We start from the raw sequence: 18,718 nt of genomic DNA, 5'->3' as shown, positions 1-18,718 counted from the left end.
AATTGTTGAAATCCTGGTGGAATTCCTCAAGGGCTTCTTTTCCAGGGGTCCAGATGATGAAGATGTCATCAATGTAGTGCAAGTAGAGTAGGGGCATTCGTGGACGAGAGATGAGGAAGCGTTGTTCTAAGTCAGATAAAAATATTGGCATACTGTGGGGCCATGCGGGTACCCAGTGCAGTGCCGCTGATTTGAAGGTATACATTGTCCCCAAATGTGAAATAGTTACGGGTGAGGACAAAGTCACAAAGTTCAGCCACCAGGTTAGCCGTGACATTATCGAGGATACAGTTCCTGATGGCTTGTAGTCCATCTTTTTGTGGAATGTTGGTGTAGAGGGCTTCTACATCCATAGTGGCCAGGATGGTGTTTTCAGGAAGATCACCGATGGACTGTAGTTTCCTCAGGAAGTCAGTGGTGTCTCGAAGATAGCTGGGAGAGCTGGTAGCGTAGGGCCTGAGGAGAGAGTCTAAATAGCCAGACAATCCTGCTGTCAGGGTGCCAAAGCCTGAGATGATGGGGCATCCAGGATTTCCAGGTTTATGGCTCTTGGGTAGCAGATAGAATAACTCAGGTCGGGATTCCAGGGGTGTGTGTGTGCGGATTTGTTCTTGTGCTTTTTCAGGGAGTTTCTTGAGCAAATGCTGTAGTTTCTTTTGGTAATCCTCAGTGGGATCAGAGGGTAATGGCTTGTAGAAAGTGGTGTTGGAGAGCTATTGTGCAGGTTTCCTTTGAAGATGAGGACAGAGGTCAGATGTACCATGATCGCTTTGTGAAAAGTGTTCACCCACACATGATATGGTGTTTTTGTCTGATCACTTTTCGGTGCAAGTTAATTTAAGAGCAGGGTGATTGTCTCATTTCACTCACATAGTTGTTATGGGACATCTAAATACACTGGATGAGGTATACCACATGTTGTGATAGGTATGCACAGGACCCACGGATCTTGAAAAGCAAGTAAGGAGTATTTATTATCATAGCAGTGGAGATATGTCTGCAGGTTTTGCGTCTGTTATGGCAGGGTCTGATGCCGCTTTCAGTTGGTGTGCCCTGCTCTCTGTGGTGCTTGCACAGACCTGGACACACCAACCCAAAGCACCACCAGATCTTGCCAATAACAAAGCAATTACTCCATATCTTATCTCTCAGTCCTCATCCTCAAAGGAACCCTACACAACACCTTCAAAAGACAATTCTAGGAGCTAAAATTCATAACTTTGCTTAACACTAAAAATCACTGACTTTGACTATGTCTACACTAGAGACCTTACAGTGACACAGCTGTACCACTGCAGTTGCAACGCTGAAAGGTCTCCCATGTGGCCACTCTATGCTGGCAAGAGAGCCCAACGAACAGCGGTAGCTATGTCGGCAGGAGAGCGTCTCCGGACGACATAATGCTGTCCGCACCTGCACTTTTGTTGGTGAAACTTATGTCAGTCAGAGGGGTGTTTTTTTCATACCTATGACAAAAGTGCTAGTGTAGACAGCCTTAAAAAATACATTGAATTTATGTAATCTGTAATCCCCTAATCCCCCTTTTTTGTTCTATGACTCTAGAGATATTAATTAGCAATTTGACCTTGAATAGTCTCTTATGTGTTAAATACTTACGCTAAACAATCTGTTCCATCATGTATTTCGCTGTGACACCAAGTATCTTTCTCAGACCTGAAGAAGAGCACTGTATAAGCTTGAAAACTTGTCTCTTTCATCAACAGAAGTTGGTCCAATAAAATAAATTACTTCATCCACTTTGTCTCTAATATCCTGGGACCAGCACAGGTTCAACACTGCAAACTAGTAAGAAAGAATAATTTGAGAGACCAAGAAAGGTTACGTCTCAAATGATTCTCAAAATGATTGATTTTGGGGTCGGGGGGAGAGGCCACTGCAAATTAAGTCCAAACTGTCCATTAAAACAAGTTCCATCGTATCTTCAACATTACATAACAAGCAGACTAGTCTTAGGTAGGTTCCTAAACATGAAAATAGATCTGTTTCAGTTTGAACCTCACCCTCAAAAGCACCAAACTAAAAACTAGAAGAGAGAAAGATAGTATTTGGTCTGGGATTTCCATGTCATTCACACCTGACAAGTGGGTGAAGGACTTTCAGTTAGCTACAGACCAACCAAATGTAAACTGGGGTATTAGTGGGGAGGAACAATATCATTTGATTGTAAATACAATGGTTTAAGCAAGCAGTTTGCAAAGATTTTAGTGCTAGCAGCAAACAAAAACTGCTAGAGAATGGCAGAGAAAATTAATGAGAGAGATTAAAGGGTAAATTTTCAAAGTAGGGCACATAAATTTATCCACACAATTTCAATCAACGTAAATGGAAATGGTGACACACACACAAATTTTGAAACAAACCCAAAGAAAAAAAAACTTTTCACAAGCAAAGAGAGACCAGCAGGAAAAAGGGGGGGAAAAAAAAATAGTCATTGCCATTGCAAGGGGGACAGTGTAACTGCAGATGTGTCACAGGCCCAGAATTGGTGGGGAGACAGGCCTGACCAGGCGCAACAGCATATCTGTGCTACTGTGTGAAAAATCCACACCCCTGAGCAACATAGTTAAGATGACCTAAATCCCTGTGTTGATGGAAGAATTCTTTTGTCATCCTAGTTACCACCTCTTAGGAAAGTGGATTACCTACACCAATGGGAGAATCCCTCCTATCAGCATAGGAAATGTTTATACTGAAGCACTACAGCTGTTTTAAGTGTAGACAAGCTCTAAGTTTCCCTGGGCCATTCTGAAACCCTGGTAGGTGAAAGCAGCAAAAATACCAGGTAGTAGAGATTAGGGGAATGTGAAAAAAGCAAGGAAAAGCCAAAAGAGTGGGATCAGAAAATATGAAGGAGTGGAAGAAAAAAATAACGGTAAAGATATGAAACACAAAAAGGGAAACACAGTGTGGAGATGGGGAAAGATAAGATAAGTGAGAGTTAATTCTCTAAAGGATCTAAACCAAAAATGATGCAAGATTGTCATTACTAGGGAATCCTATTCTTCTTGTTCCACGCCCTGAAAATTCTGTCTGTGACCCTTAGAACAGCCATAATAGAAAGTATATAAAAAAAAGAAGATAAAAAATTAGAACTGTCAATTAGTTGCAGTAAACTCAAGCGATTAACTCAAAACAAATTAACTCGATTAAAAAATGAATGATTAATCGCAGTTTTAATCGCACTGTTAATACAAAAAGAAAAGGAGTACTTGTGGCACCTTAGAGACTAACAAATTTATCTGAGCATAAGCTTTCGTGAGCTACAGTTCACTTCATCAGATGCATCTTATCAAGTGAGCTATAGCTCACGAAAGCTTATGCTCAAATAAATTTGTTAGTCTCTAAGGTGCCACAAGTACTCCTTTTCTTTTTGCGAATACAGACTAACACGGCTGCTACTCTGAAAACTGTTAATACAATACCATTTATTTAAATACTTTGAATGTTTTCTACATTTTCAAATATATTGATTTTCAATTGCAACAGAATACAAAGTGTACAGTACTCACTTTATATTATTATTTTTATTATAAATATTTGTGCCGTAATAAAGATAAACAAAAGAAATAGAATTTTTCAGTTCACCTCATACATGTGTTCTAGTTCTCAACCAGTGGGATGTGTACCCCCGGGGGTACGCAGCGGTCTTCCAGGAGGTACATCAACTCATCTAGCTATCTGTCTAGTTTTACAACAGGCTACATAAAAACCACCAGCAAAGTCAGTACAAACCACAATTTCACACAGACAAAATGAGAACATAAGCAAAATTTCAGTAATAGTGTGCTGTGACACTTTTGTATTTTTATCTCTGATTTTGTAAGCAAGTAGTTTTTAAGTGAGGTGAAATGTTGGGTACGCAACACAAATAGACTCCTGAAAGGGTCTAGAAAGTTTGAGAACTACTGCTGTAGTTCAATTTCTATCATGAAAGTGCAACTTACAAATGTAGATTTTTTGTTGTTACGTAACTGCACTCAAAAACAAAACAATGTAAAACTTTAGAGGCCACTAGTCCACTCAGTCCTCCTCCTTTTTTAGCCAATCGCTAAGACAAACAAGTTTGTTTATATTTACGGTAGATAATGCGGCCCGCTTTTATTTACGCCAACTGAAAGTGAGAACAGGTGTTTACATGGCACTGTTGTAGCTGGCATTGCAAGGTATTTACGTGCCAGATAAGTTAAACATTTGTATGCCCCTTCATGCTTCGGCTACCATTCCAGAGGACATGCTTCCATTCTATTAGTGTTTAATAGTGAGATTAAAACTGCAATGAATCGAGGTTTTTTTTTTAAATCTCACAATTAATTTTTAATCGTTTGATAACCCTATAAAAAAAACAGAAAAGGGTTGCGTGCAAATATATGGATAATAAAAAAAGGCTCATCAGTTGCACATAAAGGAAAACTATAAGAACTACAAAGAGGTAGGAAATTAGTAGACAGATACAAGTAGACAATGAGAGAAATTCACAAATGAACACTGATTAAAAAATTAAGTTTTGTAAGATTAGAAAAGAAAAACAGCTCAATCCTATAAACCCTTACTTACTTGAGTAGTCCTTACACATACAAATGATTCCACTGAAATTAATGTCATTACTTAAACAATAATGGTTTGCCGGATCTAGTAGTAATAGATTAATATAACCTTTATGTTCTTAACATACAAAAAAAAAATCTTGTTTATGAATAGTCATATCAACATCTAAATAAGCGTTAATAGCAATAATTAATAAAAAGATTGAAGCTAAAATTTAACAAAATGCTTATTACCCAGGGATCTATTTTGAAAACGGTAATTTAAAAATATTGTAATTTTTTTAACAATAGAGTATTTTGGAATAAAGGAGATACCTAACTAGATAATTCATACCATGTAATTTATAAGTACTTCAATAAGACATTGTGGTGTACTGCAATGAAGAACATTTTAATAATCATGCTTTATTAACTCTTGGAATTCTGTATAAAAATTACATAATAGAAATTTTTTAGAAATAACTAATGCTTTGTTTTATGTATGAAAAAGAAGCATATTGTAAAAGTTTAATGCAATACATTCAAGTTAAATTATACTTTTTAAAAAAAGGCAAAGTACCAGTTATATGCTTGACTTTAAAATTATATTTTAACACGCTTAAAACTAACTATCACAGTTTTTTAAAATAATGAAGTCACATACAGAGACATAAGCCATAAACACACACATAATTATACCTTATTATAACGATCATGAGGAACAGACTGCAACACGATAGGTTCCATTGTAGAAACATTTGCAAACTGCACCTCGGGAATGTACAGGGCACAAACCACATGAGCCCAACCTACAAAAAGTTATAATTGCATTTTATTTTTAATGCCTTTTAAAAACTCAAAGGATATTTCAATTACAGCAAAGAGAACCTTTCATATCATGTTTTGCCATGGACTGTTTTAATTATTTAGAACATTGCAGATTTAAGTAACTTTAAAAAAAAGATTCTTTACCATATCATAGCATGCAAAGGTAGGATTGGCTGCAATACATTTTCAAGAGTCTACTGTCTCAAACTGTAGAGAATTTAGACATAATACTGATGGAATGGTAAAGGTAATGATTTATCCAAACAAATCCTAATTCACTGATGAAAGAAGAGATGATTCTTTAGGATTCTTTGAACCAACAAGCTCAACATTTAAAATAAACTGCACAAATTCCTTAAATTTTGAAACAATTTGTGCAGAGAAATATTTTATAAAAATCTAGTATTTATGTGAGCTTTCTTATCCATGTAATCTTCTTTTGCATATTGGATTATTTTCTTTATTTTCTCTTAAACTCACTAGATGAATTTTTTTTTGACTACTACATTCATGGGTTCAGTTAATTAATAACCCTTCTACCCCAAAGGGTTCTCCTCTCATAATCCTTTCACCACAGTAAGAACAAATTACTGTTTGATCAGTCTCCTCTCTTGTTAGCTCCAATATGTAAATCCCATATTTTCTTTTCATCTTCATATTGATAGTCTCAGTTAAAAACATCAGCATGGGCTCATTAATAAATATTTTGTCACTTACCACCTTTTATAAATTTTGAACAATATTTCAATGGGGGGAAAAAACCCGTTTGTCTCACTTTCCTAGCAATTTGCAAAGATTCCTGACCTAGAAAGAAGCCTACCTAATTCTAGGTTTTCTTTTGTTCCCAAGGGAATCAACAGTTTGTGCCAGCTGAAGAACAGAGTTTATCGTATTTGCTGCTGTTTCATCGCAGACAGCTCAACTTGAAAGTTACTTTGCTATTCAAGAATGCACCATATTGTACCTTGAATTGTTTTACACACAAACTACAGTTTGCAGTTAATCTGAAAGAACCACTTATTAATATAAAGAGTTCCGTACATTACAAAAGTAAAAATATTCAGTTCAGAGGTGCTGCAACTCAAAAGGAACTTGGTGTGTCTAATCATTTAGGCTGTATCTTATACTTCCACAGAACAGAAATTATCTGAATGGTGCATAGTGCAGTATTTTGTCACAAGACTAGCAATATATGTGGAATTCTCCTTAAAAATAAATTGCATCATCCCTATATTCACACTGCTCACTATGTACCCTAAAAATTCACATTCATTTCAAATAATGGAAAATTAGATATTTTGAGTAGAATGAGCTGTTGCTTCTTCCCCCAGACATTAAAAAATTACCTCTGTATTGAGGTAAAACTACAGCTCCAACATAATTAAGAGAATCTTCCAAAATATTTTAAAACTTACAATAGTCAGTCTTAAGTTTCCCAACTTCATAATATCAAAACTGCAGCATCTTGACTCCCAAACATAGCTGTTCTAACAAGTTAGCATCAATTTATAATAGTCAGTATTACTAACTCTCTAGACTGGTATTAAAATGAGTGGAACATATCACAGAATGCAGGTTTTGCTTTCCAAACAGTTCTCTTCACGATTAGAAAAAAAAACTGTGCACAAGATCTCTTCTTAGTTCTCTAATGATCTCAGACTGATGGCGATTCTTAACTTTTTTTAAACTAAACTGATGTTTTTCTCAGTATATGCTGGTATAATACTTTAATCTGTGTCAAAAATTCAAAACTCAATCAGGTAATGGTTACAAGTCAGCAACATTTGTTGACTGGCAAGCTTTGGCATACCATATTAATATTTTGTTCTTCAATTACTTGTTCTATTTTACTATTTTCTCCACATGGCTTTTCGTAGAATTCTTCACATACACAACTCTCCTTTTTTACAGATAGTCATTTTGTAAATTGCTAACGATTTATTTTACAAACCAACCCTGAAGACTAATTCATAAAGCATTGCAAACAACAACTTTGGAGGACCCACACAGGCCTGCCCCTTTCCTTTTCTATCTACCCTTCTGGCTGAAAACATAGCAGCTAAATGGGAATGTGACTCCAGGAAATAAAAGTGTACAAGGGCTTTGCTAAGGCTTTAGGCTTCCTGCCACTACAGTATTAAAAACACACTTAAAGCAACAGTATTAGAAGTGAGTGTGTTCCACATGAAGTATCATACTAATGATTTTCTTATCTGGAAAAGTGTTCAATACAATAAAAAGTCACTAATCTGAAAAATCCACCAACACTGTAGGATGGCAATAGAGAGCAGCTCAGCACCTTCTTCTGAATTTCTTACATCAGTTATTAGCAGGCAAGATACATTTTTTTACTGGCTACAGACTGTGGAATTATCTAATTCCTATTTACAGTAACTAATCTACAAAATATCCGAGACACTGAAAAAAATGCTCTCTTTTTTTTTTTTTTTTTTTTTTAAAGGCTGACTAAAATGAAGTATCTTAACGCTTTCATGAGTGAGGAATTTCCACTGCAAATCCACGGTGTCAGTTTCAAGCTCTTCTAATTACAGCCAAGCTGAGTTTTTCACTGAATGCTGCTCTATACTGGACCTTCACTACAAAGAACAGTGAGGCCCAGGACCAATAATTGCCTATAGTTAAAGTCTCTTTATTCTGGTTTATACAATATCAATATACAAGATTAACATATAATAATTTTTTTTTAAATTAGCACAATAGAGACCTCTGGGAGACCCCTTCCCCAAAGGAGGAATAAGACACATCATCTGTGAGACACTCAACCTGGAGCATCTAAGGCTTCCTCATGAAATATCATGGAGAAGGGGGTTCTTAGTGCTCAATGCCTCCCAGACAGGTAGATGGGGGTGAAAGGGTTCCTGCCTATATCTCCCTCTGGGAACACTGCTATGTTGCCATCTTCTCTGCTAGTATCTTAGTAGTGGGGGCGGGGACGGAGTCATTGGCTCCTGTCATGCCTGTCCCATATATAAATACAGGATTAAGGGAGGTGTAAGACAAACTGTTTCCAGCTGCAGAGCGCCCTAGAAAGGCTTCCCATGCCATATACATTTGTGGCCGTGAGTGCGCCCTCGAGGGATCTTTGACAGTTGACATAACATGAGGCGAGGTTTATTCCTGCTTTGGAACAGCAGCCCTTGGGAGCTCCTAATAAACAATCGCTCAAAATAAATATACTTTTAATTTGTTTCTAAAACAATATTTACCTTTGGCAATTACTAGCCCATACTTTCATTATTATATAAGGTTCTGATCAGAAAGACTATAGCTGCCCTTTGGCTTCAGTGCTAGCCTTTTAAGAAACACTATCAACAGCCATCATCACCGCTACCAGTTTGTCAACCACTACCGGAGCCAGAGAGAACCACAGTAGACTTTTCAGATTTTTCTAAGCTACAGGGGTAAATATCCAGTCACATTTTCATGTTCTCTTACTTTTCCCTTCTTGTATTGCTATCTGTATTTTTTTTTTAAATTGAAAAAACCAACTCAGATTTCTAGTCTTCTTTCCAAAGAAAAGTCTGGAAGGCTTTAAAACAAAATGTTATTTTTAGGTTGCTTTAAAAGAAGGTTTTCCTTCTCTGACAAGAAATCCAGTATTGCTAACCCAAAGCATTTCAGAAGGCTTAAGTCAGGCACCAAAAAATCATTATATTAGTTTAAAAATAATGAGATTTAAAAAAGATGGGTTCTTTTTATTTGCCTTATGATTTTTAGTGCCTAGATTTCAATATTTTTAATCTTTTCTTCACAACTTGGCTAACTCATTTAAAATTCCTGGGTGCAAATTATTTGGTCCCATAGGACCATACACATTTAACTTTCTTAGTACCTGTTTAACACCATGCCTACTTGTTGTGGGATTAGAAATTTCATTATCACTGTCAGATATGACTACATGATCCAACTTTTCTAAATACAGAATAGAAATACAGTAAAAGCTTTTTTATCCATATTATGGGGAAATGAGGGGTGTCGATAAGTGAAAAATTCCCATTAACTAAGAGGGAGAGAGTTTGGGTGCGAGAGGCGGTGCGGAGATGGGGGTTGGGTCACAGGAGAGGGGGTGAGGTCAGATCTGGGCGGCCCTCACCTAAGGTGGCTCCCCGCAAGTGGTGACCTGTCTCTGCTGCTCCTAGACAGAGGCGCAGCTAGGCGGCTCTGCATGCTGCCTCTGCCCGCAGGTGCTGACCTGCAGCTCCCATTCGCTGCAGTTCCCGTGCTCAGTGTGGGGCAGCAGGGACAGGTTACTGTTCACAGGGAGCCGCCCAACGTGAGCACCGCCCAGATCCGGCGCCCACCCCGCCCCCTCTCCAACCACTTGCCCCGAGCCCCCTCCTGCACCCAAACTTCCTCCAAGAGCCTGTGCCCAAACCCCAGCCCCACACCTGCACGCCAAACCCCTCGTGGCCATTCCTTTGCCTAGGAGCAGCAGGGACATGTCGCTGCTTCCAGGGAGCCACGCAGAGCCAGGTAGGGAGCCTGCTCGCCCCACACCAATCGGACTATAAACCACATTTTCAATGAAAATCAGAAATGCCGATTTATAGAGCTTTCCAGTTGGTAAAGTGCCAAACAACCAGCTTTCACTGTATTTTCAAACACTTCTGCCTTTCCTGCACTATTATTGACAATTTTACCATATAGTTATGGACCTACGTCATTGTGAGATATTTAAAATCTCTTTTTAGGTCCGATCCTGTTCTCATTGATTTCAATGGACAATTCCCATAGACTTCAGCAAAGTGTACGACAACGGGGCAAATCCTGCACCACTGGCCACAGATTTTCATTGATACCTTTTAGCTTTCTTTACGAATTGCCTGCTTTTTAATAACTACTAATTTACAGTCACTGCTACCAACTTTCCCCTTTTTCCATATATCTGCTTTAATTTCCCTTCTTAAGCCGACTTCTTTCATTAGTCTTAAAGGGTCAATATACCCAAGAGTCTTGTGTAAGTCAAGCTTCCAGTCTAAAAGATTATGCAATATCAACATTTTTCAGTTCTGGTCACCACCACAAGATACCCAGAAATACCACCAATAATTAAAATTTTATTTTCAGATTCACTTTCTAATTGATTCTCAGCAGGGAATGTTTCTTACCCTTTCAAAACATGCAGCTTTTTGGGCTGAGGTGAAAAAAATTACTAATGCAGCTAGTTAATATTTCCTTTCTCTTACAATACCTCCTATCAGAAAACTTCATCCAAAATTAAAAGTTAAGTTATTGTGTTTCATTAATGATGTTAACTGGTTTATTGCTATTAGGTTTGAAAGTTTGGACTTCTAATAAGTTTTTATTCCTTAAGGAGTATGAAAAAAAGACAGTACACCCTTTGTAACTTTCAGTTCTCCGTTTACGTAAGAAACCGGGATTTTTTATTGGGATTTAGACACATACAAGTGCAAAAATAAATATGCACTATTATTCTGTTGTGGGTTTTTTAGTTAATTTTGTTTTTGTTTTGGCCTTTAATCTTTGTAAATACATTTATCATAGAATCATAGAATATTAGGGTTGGAAGGGACCTCAGGAGGTCATCTAGTTCAACCCCCGGCTCAAAACAGGACCACTCCCCAATTAAATCATCCCAGCCAGGGCTTTGTCAAGCCTAACCTTAAAAACTTCTAAGGAAGGAGATTCCACCAACTCCCTAGGTAACGCATTCCAGTGCTTCACCACCCTCCTAGTGAAAATGTTTTTCCTAATATCCAATCTAAACCTCCCCCATTGCAACTTGAGACCATTACTCCTCGTTCTGTCATCCGCTACCACTGAGAATAGTCTAGATCCATCCTCTTTGGAACCCCCTTTCAGGTAGTTGAAAGCAGCTATCAAATTCCCCCTCATCTTCTCTTCCGCAGACTAAACAATCCCAGTTCCCTCTGCCTCTCCTCAATAGTCATGTGTTCCAGTTCCCTAATCATTTTTGTTGCCCTCCGCTGGATTCTTTCCAATTTTTCCACATCCTTCTTGTAGTGTGGGGCCCAAAACTGGACACAGTACTCCAGATGAGGCCTCACCAATGTCGAATAGAGGGGAACAATCACATCCCTCGACCTGCTGGCAATGCCCCTACTTATACATCCCAAAATGCCATTGGCCTTCTTGGCAACAAGGGCACACTGTTGAAACATATCCAGGTTCTGGTGCACTGTAACCCTTAGTTCTGCAGAACTGCTGCCTAGCCATTCGGTCCCTAGTCTGTAGCGGTGCATGGGATTCTTCCATCCTAAATGCAGGACTCTGCACTTGTTGAAACTTATCAGATTTCTTTTGGCCCAATTCTCCAATATAATATAAGAACTAAGGTCCACCAAATGAAATTAATGGGTAGCAGGTTTAAAACAAATAAAAGGAAGTTCTTCACTCAGTGCACAGTCAATCTGTGGAACTACTTGTCTGGGGAGGTTGTGAAGGCTAGGACTACAGCAGGGTTTAAGAGAGAATTGGATAAATTCATGGAGGTTAAGTCCATGAATGGCTATTAGCCAGGATGGGTAAGGAATGGTGTCCCTAGCCTCTGTTTGTCAGCAAGTGGAGACAGATGGCAGGAGAGAGATCACTGGATCATTAGCTGTTAGGTTCACTCCCTCTGGGGCACCTGGCATTGGCCACTGTCAATAGACAGGATACTGGGCTGGATAGATCTTTGGTTTGACCCAGTACAGCCATTCTTATGTGCTTATGCTCTAAAGTTTTGTACGGAATTAATCTTCAACAATGATGTAATAGGTGTCAGGTTTTAGAATCTTGAATACAAATTCATCACTTGTCTCCTGATTTGCACTGGCAGAGATCTGGTGGGTCCTATTAGTTCCAATTCAGGTTATAAAAGTAAGTTTGTGGACCCACAGGGAACTAAAAGTGCAAAGCAGAAGGGTCCTTTCAGGGAACCAGATGCAAACTCTAGCAAGATACAGGGCATCATTTGCTGTTGCTCCCCCAATTTTTGTATAGGTCTATATGCTCCATTATGTTTTCTACTCCCCATCCCACACTAGCTTTGAAGAATATAATTACATATCATATTCTGTGTGCTGACAACTTTCCCCTCCCCCCAAAAAAAAGTTTTCTGAAATGACCCCCCTGGCAAGAAGTTTATCATTTTTGAAGTTAAAATAATGAAAACCCCAAAAGGTGAACTTGTACCTTATCCAGTGTATGTATTGTCTTAGGAACAAGAGAAAAACCACTACCTGCTTACATGGCATTACTACTAATAGTAAGAACTGTTTTAAAGGTACAACCCAATTGCTTTTCAAGTCAACGTTAAAACCAATTCATAGCTCAAAGTTAAGCAAACATATTTTCCTTGCATTATTATAAGAATTCAGTACACAATACATATTTAAAACACAAAATTATTCAATTAAGGTTTTGTTTTAAATTCTTCAACTACAAGCATTTCAAGTACTACAGATTTAATCCAGGAATTTCTAATACAATTTCTTCTTATAACAATCTACATTTCAAAAACCTAAACACTTCTAACCTTTTACTTCATAATACAATAGCAAAGGGGTTCTGAAACTGGGGATCGGGACCCCACAGGGGGTCACGAGGTTATTACATGGGGGGTTCACAAGCTGTCAGCCTCCACCCCAATACCCGCTTTGCCTACAGCATTTACAATGGTGTTAAATATATAACAAAATGTTTTTAATTTTTCGGGGGTGGGGTTGCACTCAGAAGTATGCTATGTGAAAGGGGTCACCAGTACAAAACTTTGAGAACCACTGCAATAGCAACAACAGTCTCAGGATTTATATGGAAAGAGCCATATAATTATACTTCATCTACAATGATCCCAGAACAGGTCACATATAGGAACACGCAAACACAAACTCTATAAATGAAATAGTTATCACTTGGGCACAATGTGGCAGCTATTTAACACCACACAGTAACACCACACAAAATGGTTTGACACAAAATCCATCCAAAACTAACATGCAGTGGGAAATCACAAACAGAGTGTAATTACTGGATTTTTTAAAAAATATTTCAAAGTAGCCAGCTACTCTGTTTCTATGTATTTTAGAATGCCAACAGTTATTGTCAAATCCTAAAATTTAATATTCTTTGCAATTTACTGGGTAGACTAGTTTAATCAAAGATAAGCGCAAGTAATACAGGAAACTCTACTTTTTACACAATCTTATGGATTTGGCTGAGTTTTCAAAGAACATACAAAAGAGAACCCTCCAGTGATTAGTTATAGTACTTAAAGTACTTTAAGCATTTACTATAGCAGGGGTCGGCAACCTTTTAGAAGTGGTGTGCCGAGCCTTCATTTATTCACTTTAATTTAAGGTTTTGCGTGCCAATAATACATTTTAACATTTTTAGAAGGGGGCTCTCTCTAAGTCTATATATTATATAACTAAACTATTGTCGTATGTAAACAAGGTTTTCAAAATATTTAAGAAGCTTCATTTAAAATTAAATTAAAATGCTGATCTTACACAGCCGGCCTGCTCAGCCTGTTGCCGGCCTGGGGTTCCGTTCACCTAGGCCGGCAGCGGGCTGAGCGGGACCTGTGGCTGGGATCCCGGCTGGCAAGGGGCAGGCAGCCAGAACCCCAGACTGGCAGCAGGATGAGCGGCTCAGCCTGCTGACGGTCAGCCCGCTGTCGGTCTGGGGTTCCGTCTGCCGGATCCTGCCAACCAGGGTCGCGGCTGTCAGCCCCGCTTAGCCCGCTGCCGGTTTGAGTCCCAGCCCTGTCCACATAGAGTAGATATCTACCTTCTCCCTGGTTCTAGCCATTCTCTTCCTCTCTGCACTGAGATGAGGGTGAGAGAATTCTGAGAATAGGGCTGGGGATGAAGGAGCAGGCTGGGGGTTGGGGTGCAGGTGCCAGACGGCCAGGAGCTAGAATGAGGGAGGGGGCTCAGGGTTGGGGCAGGAGGTTTGGGTGTGGAGCACTTACCTGGGCAGCTCCCATTTGGTGCGAGGGGTGCAAATGGGAATGTGGTGGGGGGGGTGCAGGAGCTCCTGATTGGTGCTCAAAGTGGGAGGGGGGATGTGGGGGTGCAAGCGTCAGGACGTAGGGTGTGGGGGGGCTGGGTATGCATGGGGGTGCTGGAGTCAGGGCTAGGGTTGTGGGGGGGTGCAGGGGTCAGGGCACGGGGCTGGGGTGTGTGTGAGAGGAGGGTTCAGAGGTGAGGGCAGAGGGCTGGGGGTGTGGATTGGGGTCATGAGTGGCTCATGGCAGAGGGCTAGGGGGAATATGCCCTGATTCCACCCCCTTCCCCAAGGTCCCCGGAGCAGAGCGTGCTGCGGCTCCGCTTTTACCTCTCCCGGTCCATAGCAAAGACCGTCAGCTGATCGGCCACAGAGAGGAGCGGAGGAGGGGCAGGAACCCAGTATGCTGGGGGAAGAGGCAGGGAGAGGGGGAAGCTTGCCTGCCCTGCAAGGAGAGAGTGGTGGGTGTGGGGCGGAAAAGAGCGGGCCAGGCCGGGCAGGGTTTTTAGTGGCACACTGCTGTCAATTAAAAATTGACTCGCGTGCTGTGTTTGGCACGCGTGCCATAGGTTGCCGACCCCTGTACTACAGAAAACTAGATTGTGACATTGTTTTTCTAAATACTTTTTAGAAATACATGCTTTAATATCTACATCCAGTTAAACGAGCTGTTGGCTCTCTAAATGGGGTTAGGCATCTTCATATTTCTCAGCAGGATGACCTTAGGCAGAGCTAAAAACCATGTTTTTGTTCAAAAGCACTGGAAATGAGATACAACTTTTGAAACTAATTGGTTATTTTAGTAGCTGATTTGAAAAGTTAATGTTTGCTCAGTCCTCTAAAAATGAAGTGATATGTACATGATAAACATTAGGGTTTAACAATTGCAAAATGAAATGTGTTTAAATTAGGGCTGTCGATTAACTCAAAACAATTAACTGAGATTAAAAAAATGAATCGTGATTAATCACACTGTTAAACAACGGAATACCAATTTGAAATGTATTAAATATTTTTGGATGTTTTTCTACATTTTCAAATATATTCATTTCTATTACAAAGTGTACAGTGCTCATTTTACGTTATTTTTATTACAAATATTTGCACTGTAAAAATGATAATGTATTTCAATTCACCTTACACAAGTAGTGTAGTGCAATCTCTTTATTGTGGACGTGTAACTTATAAATGTAGATTTTTTTTTTGTTACATAACTGCACTCTAAAACAAAACAATGTAAAACTTTAGAGCCTACAAGTCCACTCAGTCCTACTTCTTGTTCAGCCAATCACTAAGACAAACTAGTTTGTTTACATTTACTGGAGATACTGTTGACTGCTTCTTATTTACAATGTCACCTGAAAGTTAGAATAGGCATTAGCATGGCACTTCTGTAGCCAATGTTGCAAGTACTTACGTGCCAGATAGGCTAAACATTCATACGCCCCTTCATGCTTCAGCCACCATTCCAGAGGACATGCTTCCATGCTGATAATGCTCATTAAAAAAATAATCTGTTAATTAAATTTGTGACTGAACTCCTTATATGTCTCCTGTTCTGTGTTACTCCCTTTCTGCCATATAGTTTATGTTATAGCAGTCTCAGATGTGACCCAGCACATGTTCATTTTAAGAACACTTTTACAGCAGATTTGACAAAATGCAAAGAAGGTACCAATATGAGATTTCTAAGGATAGATACAGCACTCATCCCAAGGTTTAAGAATCTGAAGTGCATTCCAAAAGCTGAGAGGGATGAGGGCGGAGCATGCTTTCAGATGTCTTAGAAGAGCAACACTCTGATGCAGAAACTACAGAACACAAACCACCAAAAAAAGAAAATCAACCTTCTGCTGATGGCATTTGACTCAGATGATGAAAATGAACATGCGTCAGTCCACTCTGCTTTGGATCGTTATCGAGTGGAACCTGTCATCAGCATGGATGCATGTCCTCTATAATGGTGATTTAAGGATGAAGGGACATATGAATCTTTAGCGCATCTGGCACGTAAATATCTTGTGATGCCGGCTACAACAATGCCAAGCGAACATCTGTTCTCACTTTCAGGTGACACTGTAAACAAGAAAAACAAGCAGCAAATTATAACCAAACTTGTTTGTCTGAGCACTTGGCTGAAGTAGGACTGAGTGGACTTGTAGGCTCTAAAGTTTTACGTGGTTTTATTTTTCAGCGCAATAATTTTTTTTGTACATAATTCTACATTTGTAAGTTCAACTTTCATGATAAAGAGACTGCACTACAGTACTTGTATTAGGTTAATTGAAAAGTACTATTTCTTTTGTATTTTTACAGTGCAAATATTTGTAATCAAAAATATAAAGTGAGCATGTACACTTTGTATTCTGTGTTATAACTGAAGTCAATATATTTGAAAATGTAGAAAACGTCAAAAAAATTTAAATACATGATATTCTATTATTGTTTGACAGTGCAATTAATCACGATTAATATTTTTAATTGCTTGACAGCCCTAGTTTAAATATATTTTAAAAAAAACTTTTAAACTGATATTCAGTGTTTCTACAAATATGGTAGTACATATTCTTGCATTCCTACTTTGCATCAAACTGTCAGGACAGAAGCTTCCTGCTTGATTACAGTTTTCTTCCTTGTTTACTTTTTTAAATTAGATAATAGAATAACCTAATCAGTAACAACTGAATTTCTTGCACTGGATTTTTTTAAATCAACATATTTTACTTTCATTATAACTATTACTAACAGAACGTATTATTATACTATCTAGCAAAAGCTGTAAAGATGAACTTAGCAACCAGAATGAAAATCAGTTAAAAGCACTCTGCATCTCACCTTTGGGCTGAGACTAGAGACAGGGGAAGGGCAAAGAAGGAAAAATTGTATTCTTCTTCATATTTCGAGGTTCAGGCACACCTTTCACATCAGAAGGAAAGATTTGTTTTAATGGTATATCCTTGGAATTTTAATTTCAGAGAGCTCTGGGAAGAATAGGAGATAGTGACCTATCAGAACACTAGGCAAGGACTTCATAATATTCTGTAATGTACAGCTATTGACAAAGTGCTTCCTAATCAGTGCATCCGATGAAGTGAGCTGTAGCTCACGAAAGCTTATGCTCTAATAAATTTGTTAGTCTCTAAGGTGCCACAAGTACTCCTTTTCTTTTTTCCTAATCAGTGTTCTCTCTAATTTTTTACACCCATGTGCAGAATGAATTTTGTTATGTACACCAATATGGAGGCGATGTATGCCGTGGATGGGGCTGAGAGGCTTGGAGTGTGGGAGGGTGCTGGCTCTGAGATGCAAGCTGCCCGGTGCTTCAGCAGGGAGAGGTGCCTTTCCCTGGCCGTGGCAGCTCCAGAGGGTCTGGGCTTGTCTGGGGAGAGCAGTGGCAGAAGTCTCAATCCAAAAATTGCAAGAAATAGTTTCTGAAATCTTATGTGATGGAGGAGACAAATGAAGTTTTCTTCTGGTGTTGACCCACATGGCCATAGGTGCCGACTCTGTGATTGCTCCAGGGCTGGAGCACCCACGGGGAAAAAATGGTGGGGCAGCTCCCCATTAGCTCCCCCGCATCCCCCTAATGTTTGCCGCCCACCTACAGGCCCTGCTGATTAGCGCCTCCCCCTCCCTCCCAGAGCCTCCCACCCACCATGATCAGCTGTTTCGCAGCATACAGGAGACTTTGGGAGGGTGGGGAAGAGCGAGGGTGCGGCATGCTGGGGGGAGAAGGCAGAATGGGGTGGGAAGAGGCAGGGTGGGGGTGGAGCGGGGGCGGGAAGAGGTGGGTGGAACCTTGGAGGAAGGGGTGGGGCCTCAGGCAGAGCCGGGGGTCAAGCCACCGCCTGCCCTCCCAGCACATTAGAAAGTCAGTTCCTGTGCACATGGCATCTTATAGCCTTGGCTGCAGACACAAGGGTGATGGCAAGATGTATGTGTGGGTCAACTGACAGCTGTAAAACGTTCAGGTTCCAGCACATGATGCACATGTGAACCAATGTTTGGAATCCATATAGGGACCATCACTCAAAGAAGAAACACAAAATCTGAATGAACAGAACTGTTCTAAGAAACTTGTTAAACATGGATTGTTTGCATCTAGTAACAAAGTCTAGCATTTCTTACTAAGGAATTTTCGCATTATTTTGCAGATAAAATTCACTTGTAATTTGGATTGAGCTGTATGTCACAATGATAAAGTTAGGTCGAAAAAGAGTCTTCTGTGCTGGAGTTTTAGTCAATGTTTCTTACTGAACTTCTGGGAGTGCTAAGAGATTTGCAAACTGTCATTTGTGAATTAGAATGGTGAAGGCCAACAGGGAGGTACTGAGGCACATTATTGAAATTGT

General features: G+C 39.6%; 1 protein-coding gene across 19 annotated transcripts in view; it reads right to left on the bottom strand.

The window, feature by feature from the left end:
- Nucleotides 1-18,718, bottom strand: part of MLLT10 (MLLT10 histone lysine methyltransferase DOT1L cofactor) — a 232,649-nt gene that overhangs the window by 152,586 nt on the left and 61,345 nt on the right. For 18 of the 19 annotated variants that reach the window (XM_043509429.1, XM_038390658.2, XM_043509425.1 and 15 more), the window contains one exon: nucleotides 5,244-5,353. The exons of the other annotated variant lie outside the window; for it this stretch is intronic. In XM_043509429.1, the coding sequence (XP_043365364.1) occupies nucleotides 5,244-5,353 (110 nt within the window). Of the gene's footprint in view, nucleotides 1-5,243; nucleotides 5,354-18,718 lie in introns of those variants that run through there. 19 annotated transcript variants of the gene reach the window in all.

Source organism: Dermochelys coriacea, chromosome 2 (assembly GCF_009764565.3).
Source record: "Dermochelys coriacea isolate rDerCor1 chromosome 2, rDerCor1.pri.v4, whole genome shotgun sequence".
Taxonomy (NCBI): Eukaryota; Metazoa; Chordata; order Testudines; family Dermochelyidae; genus Dermochelys; species Dermochelys coriacea.
The sequence above is the reverse complement of the archived record's forward strand: the minus strand, read 5'-3'. Positions and strand labels throughout refer to the sequence as shown.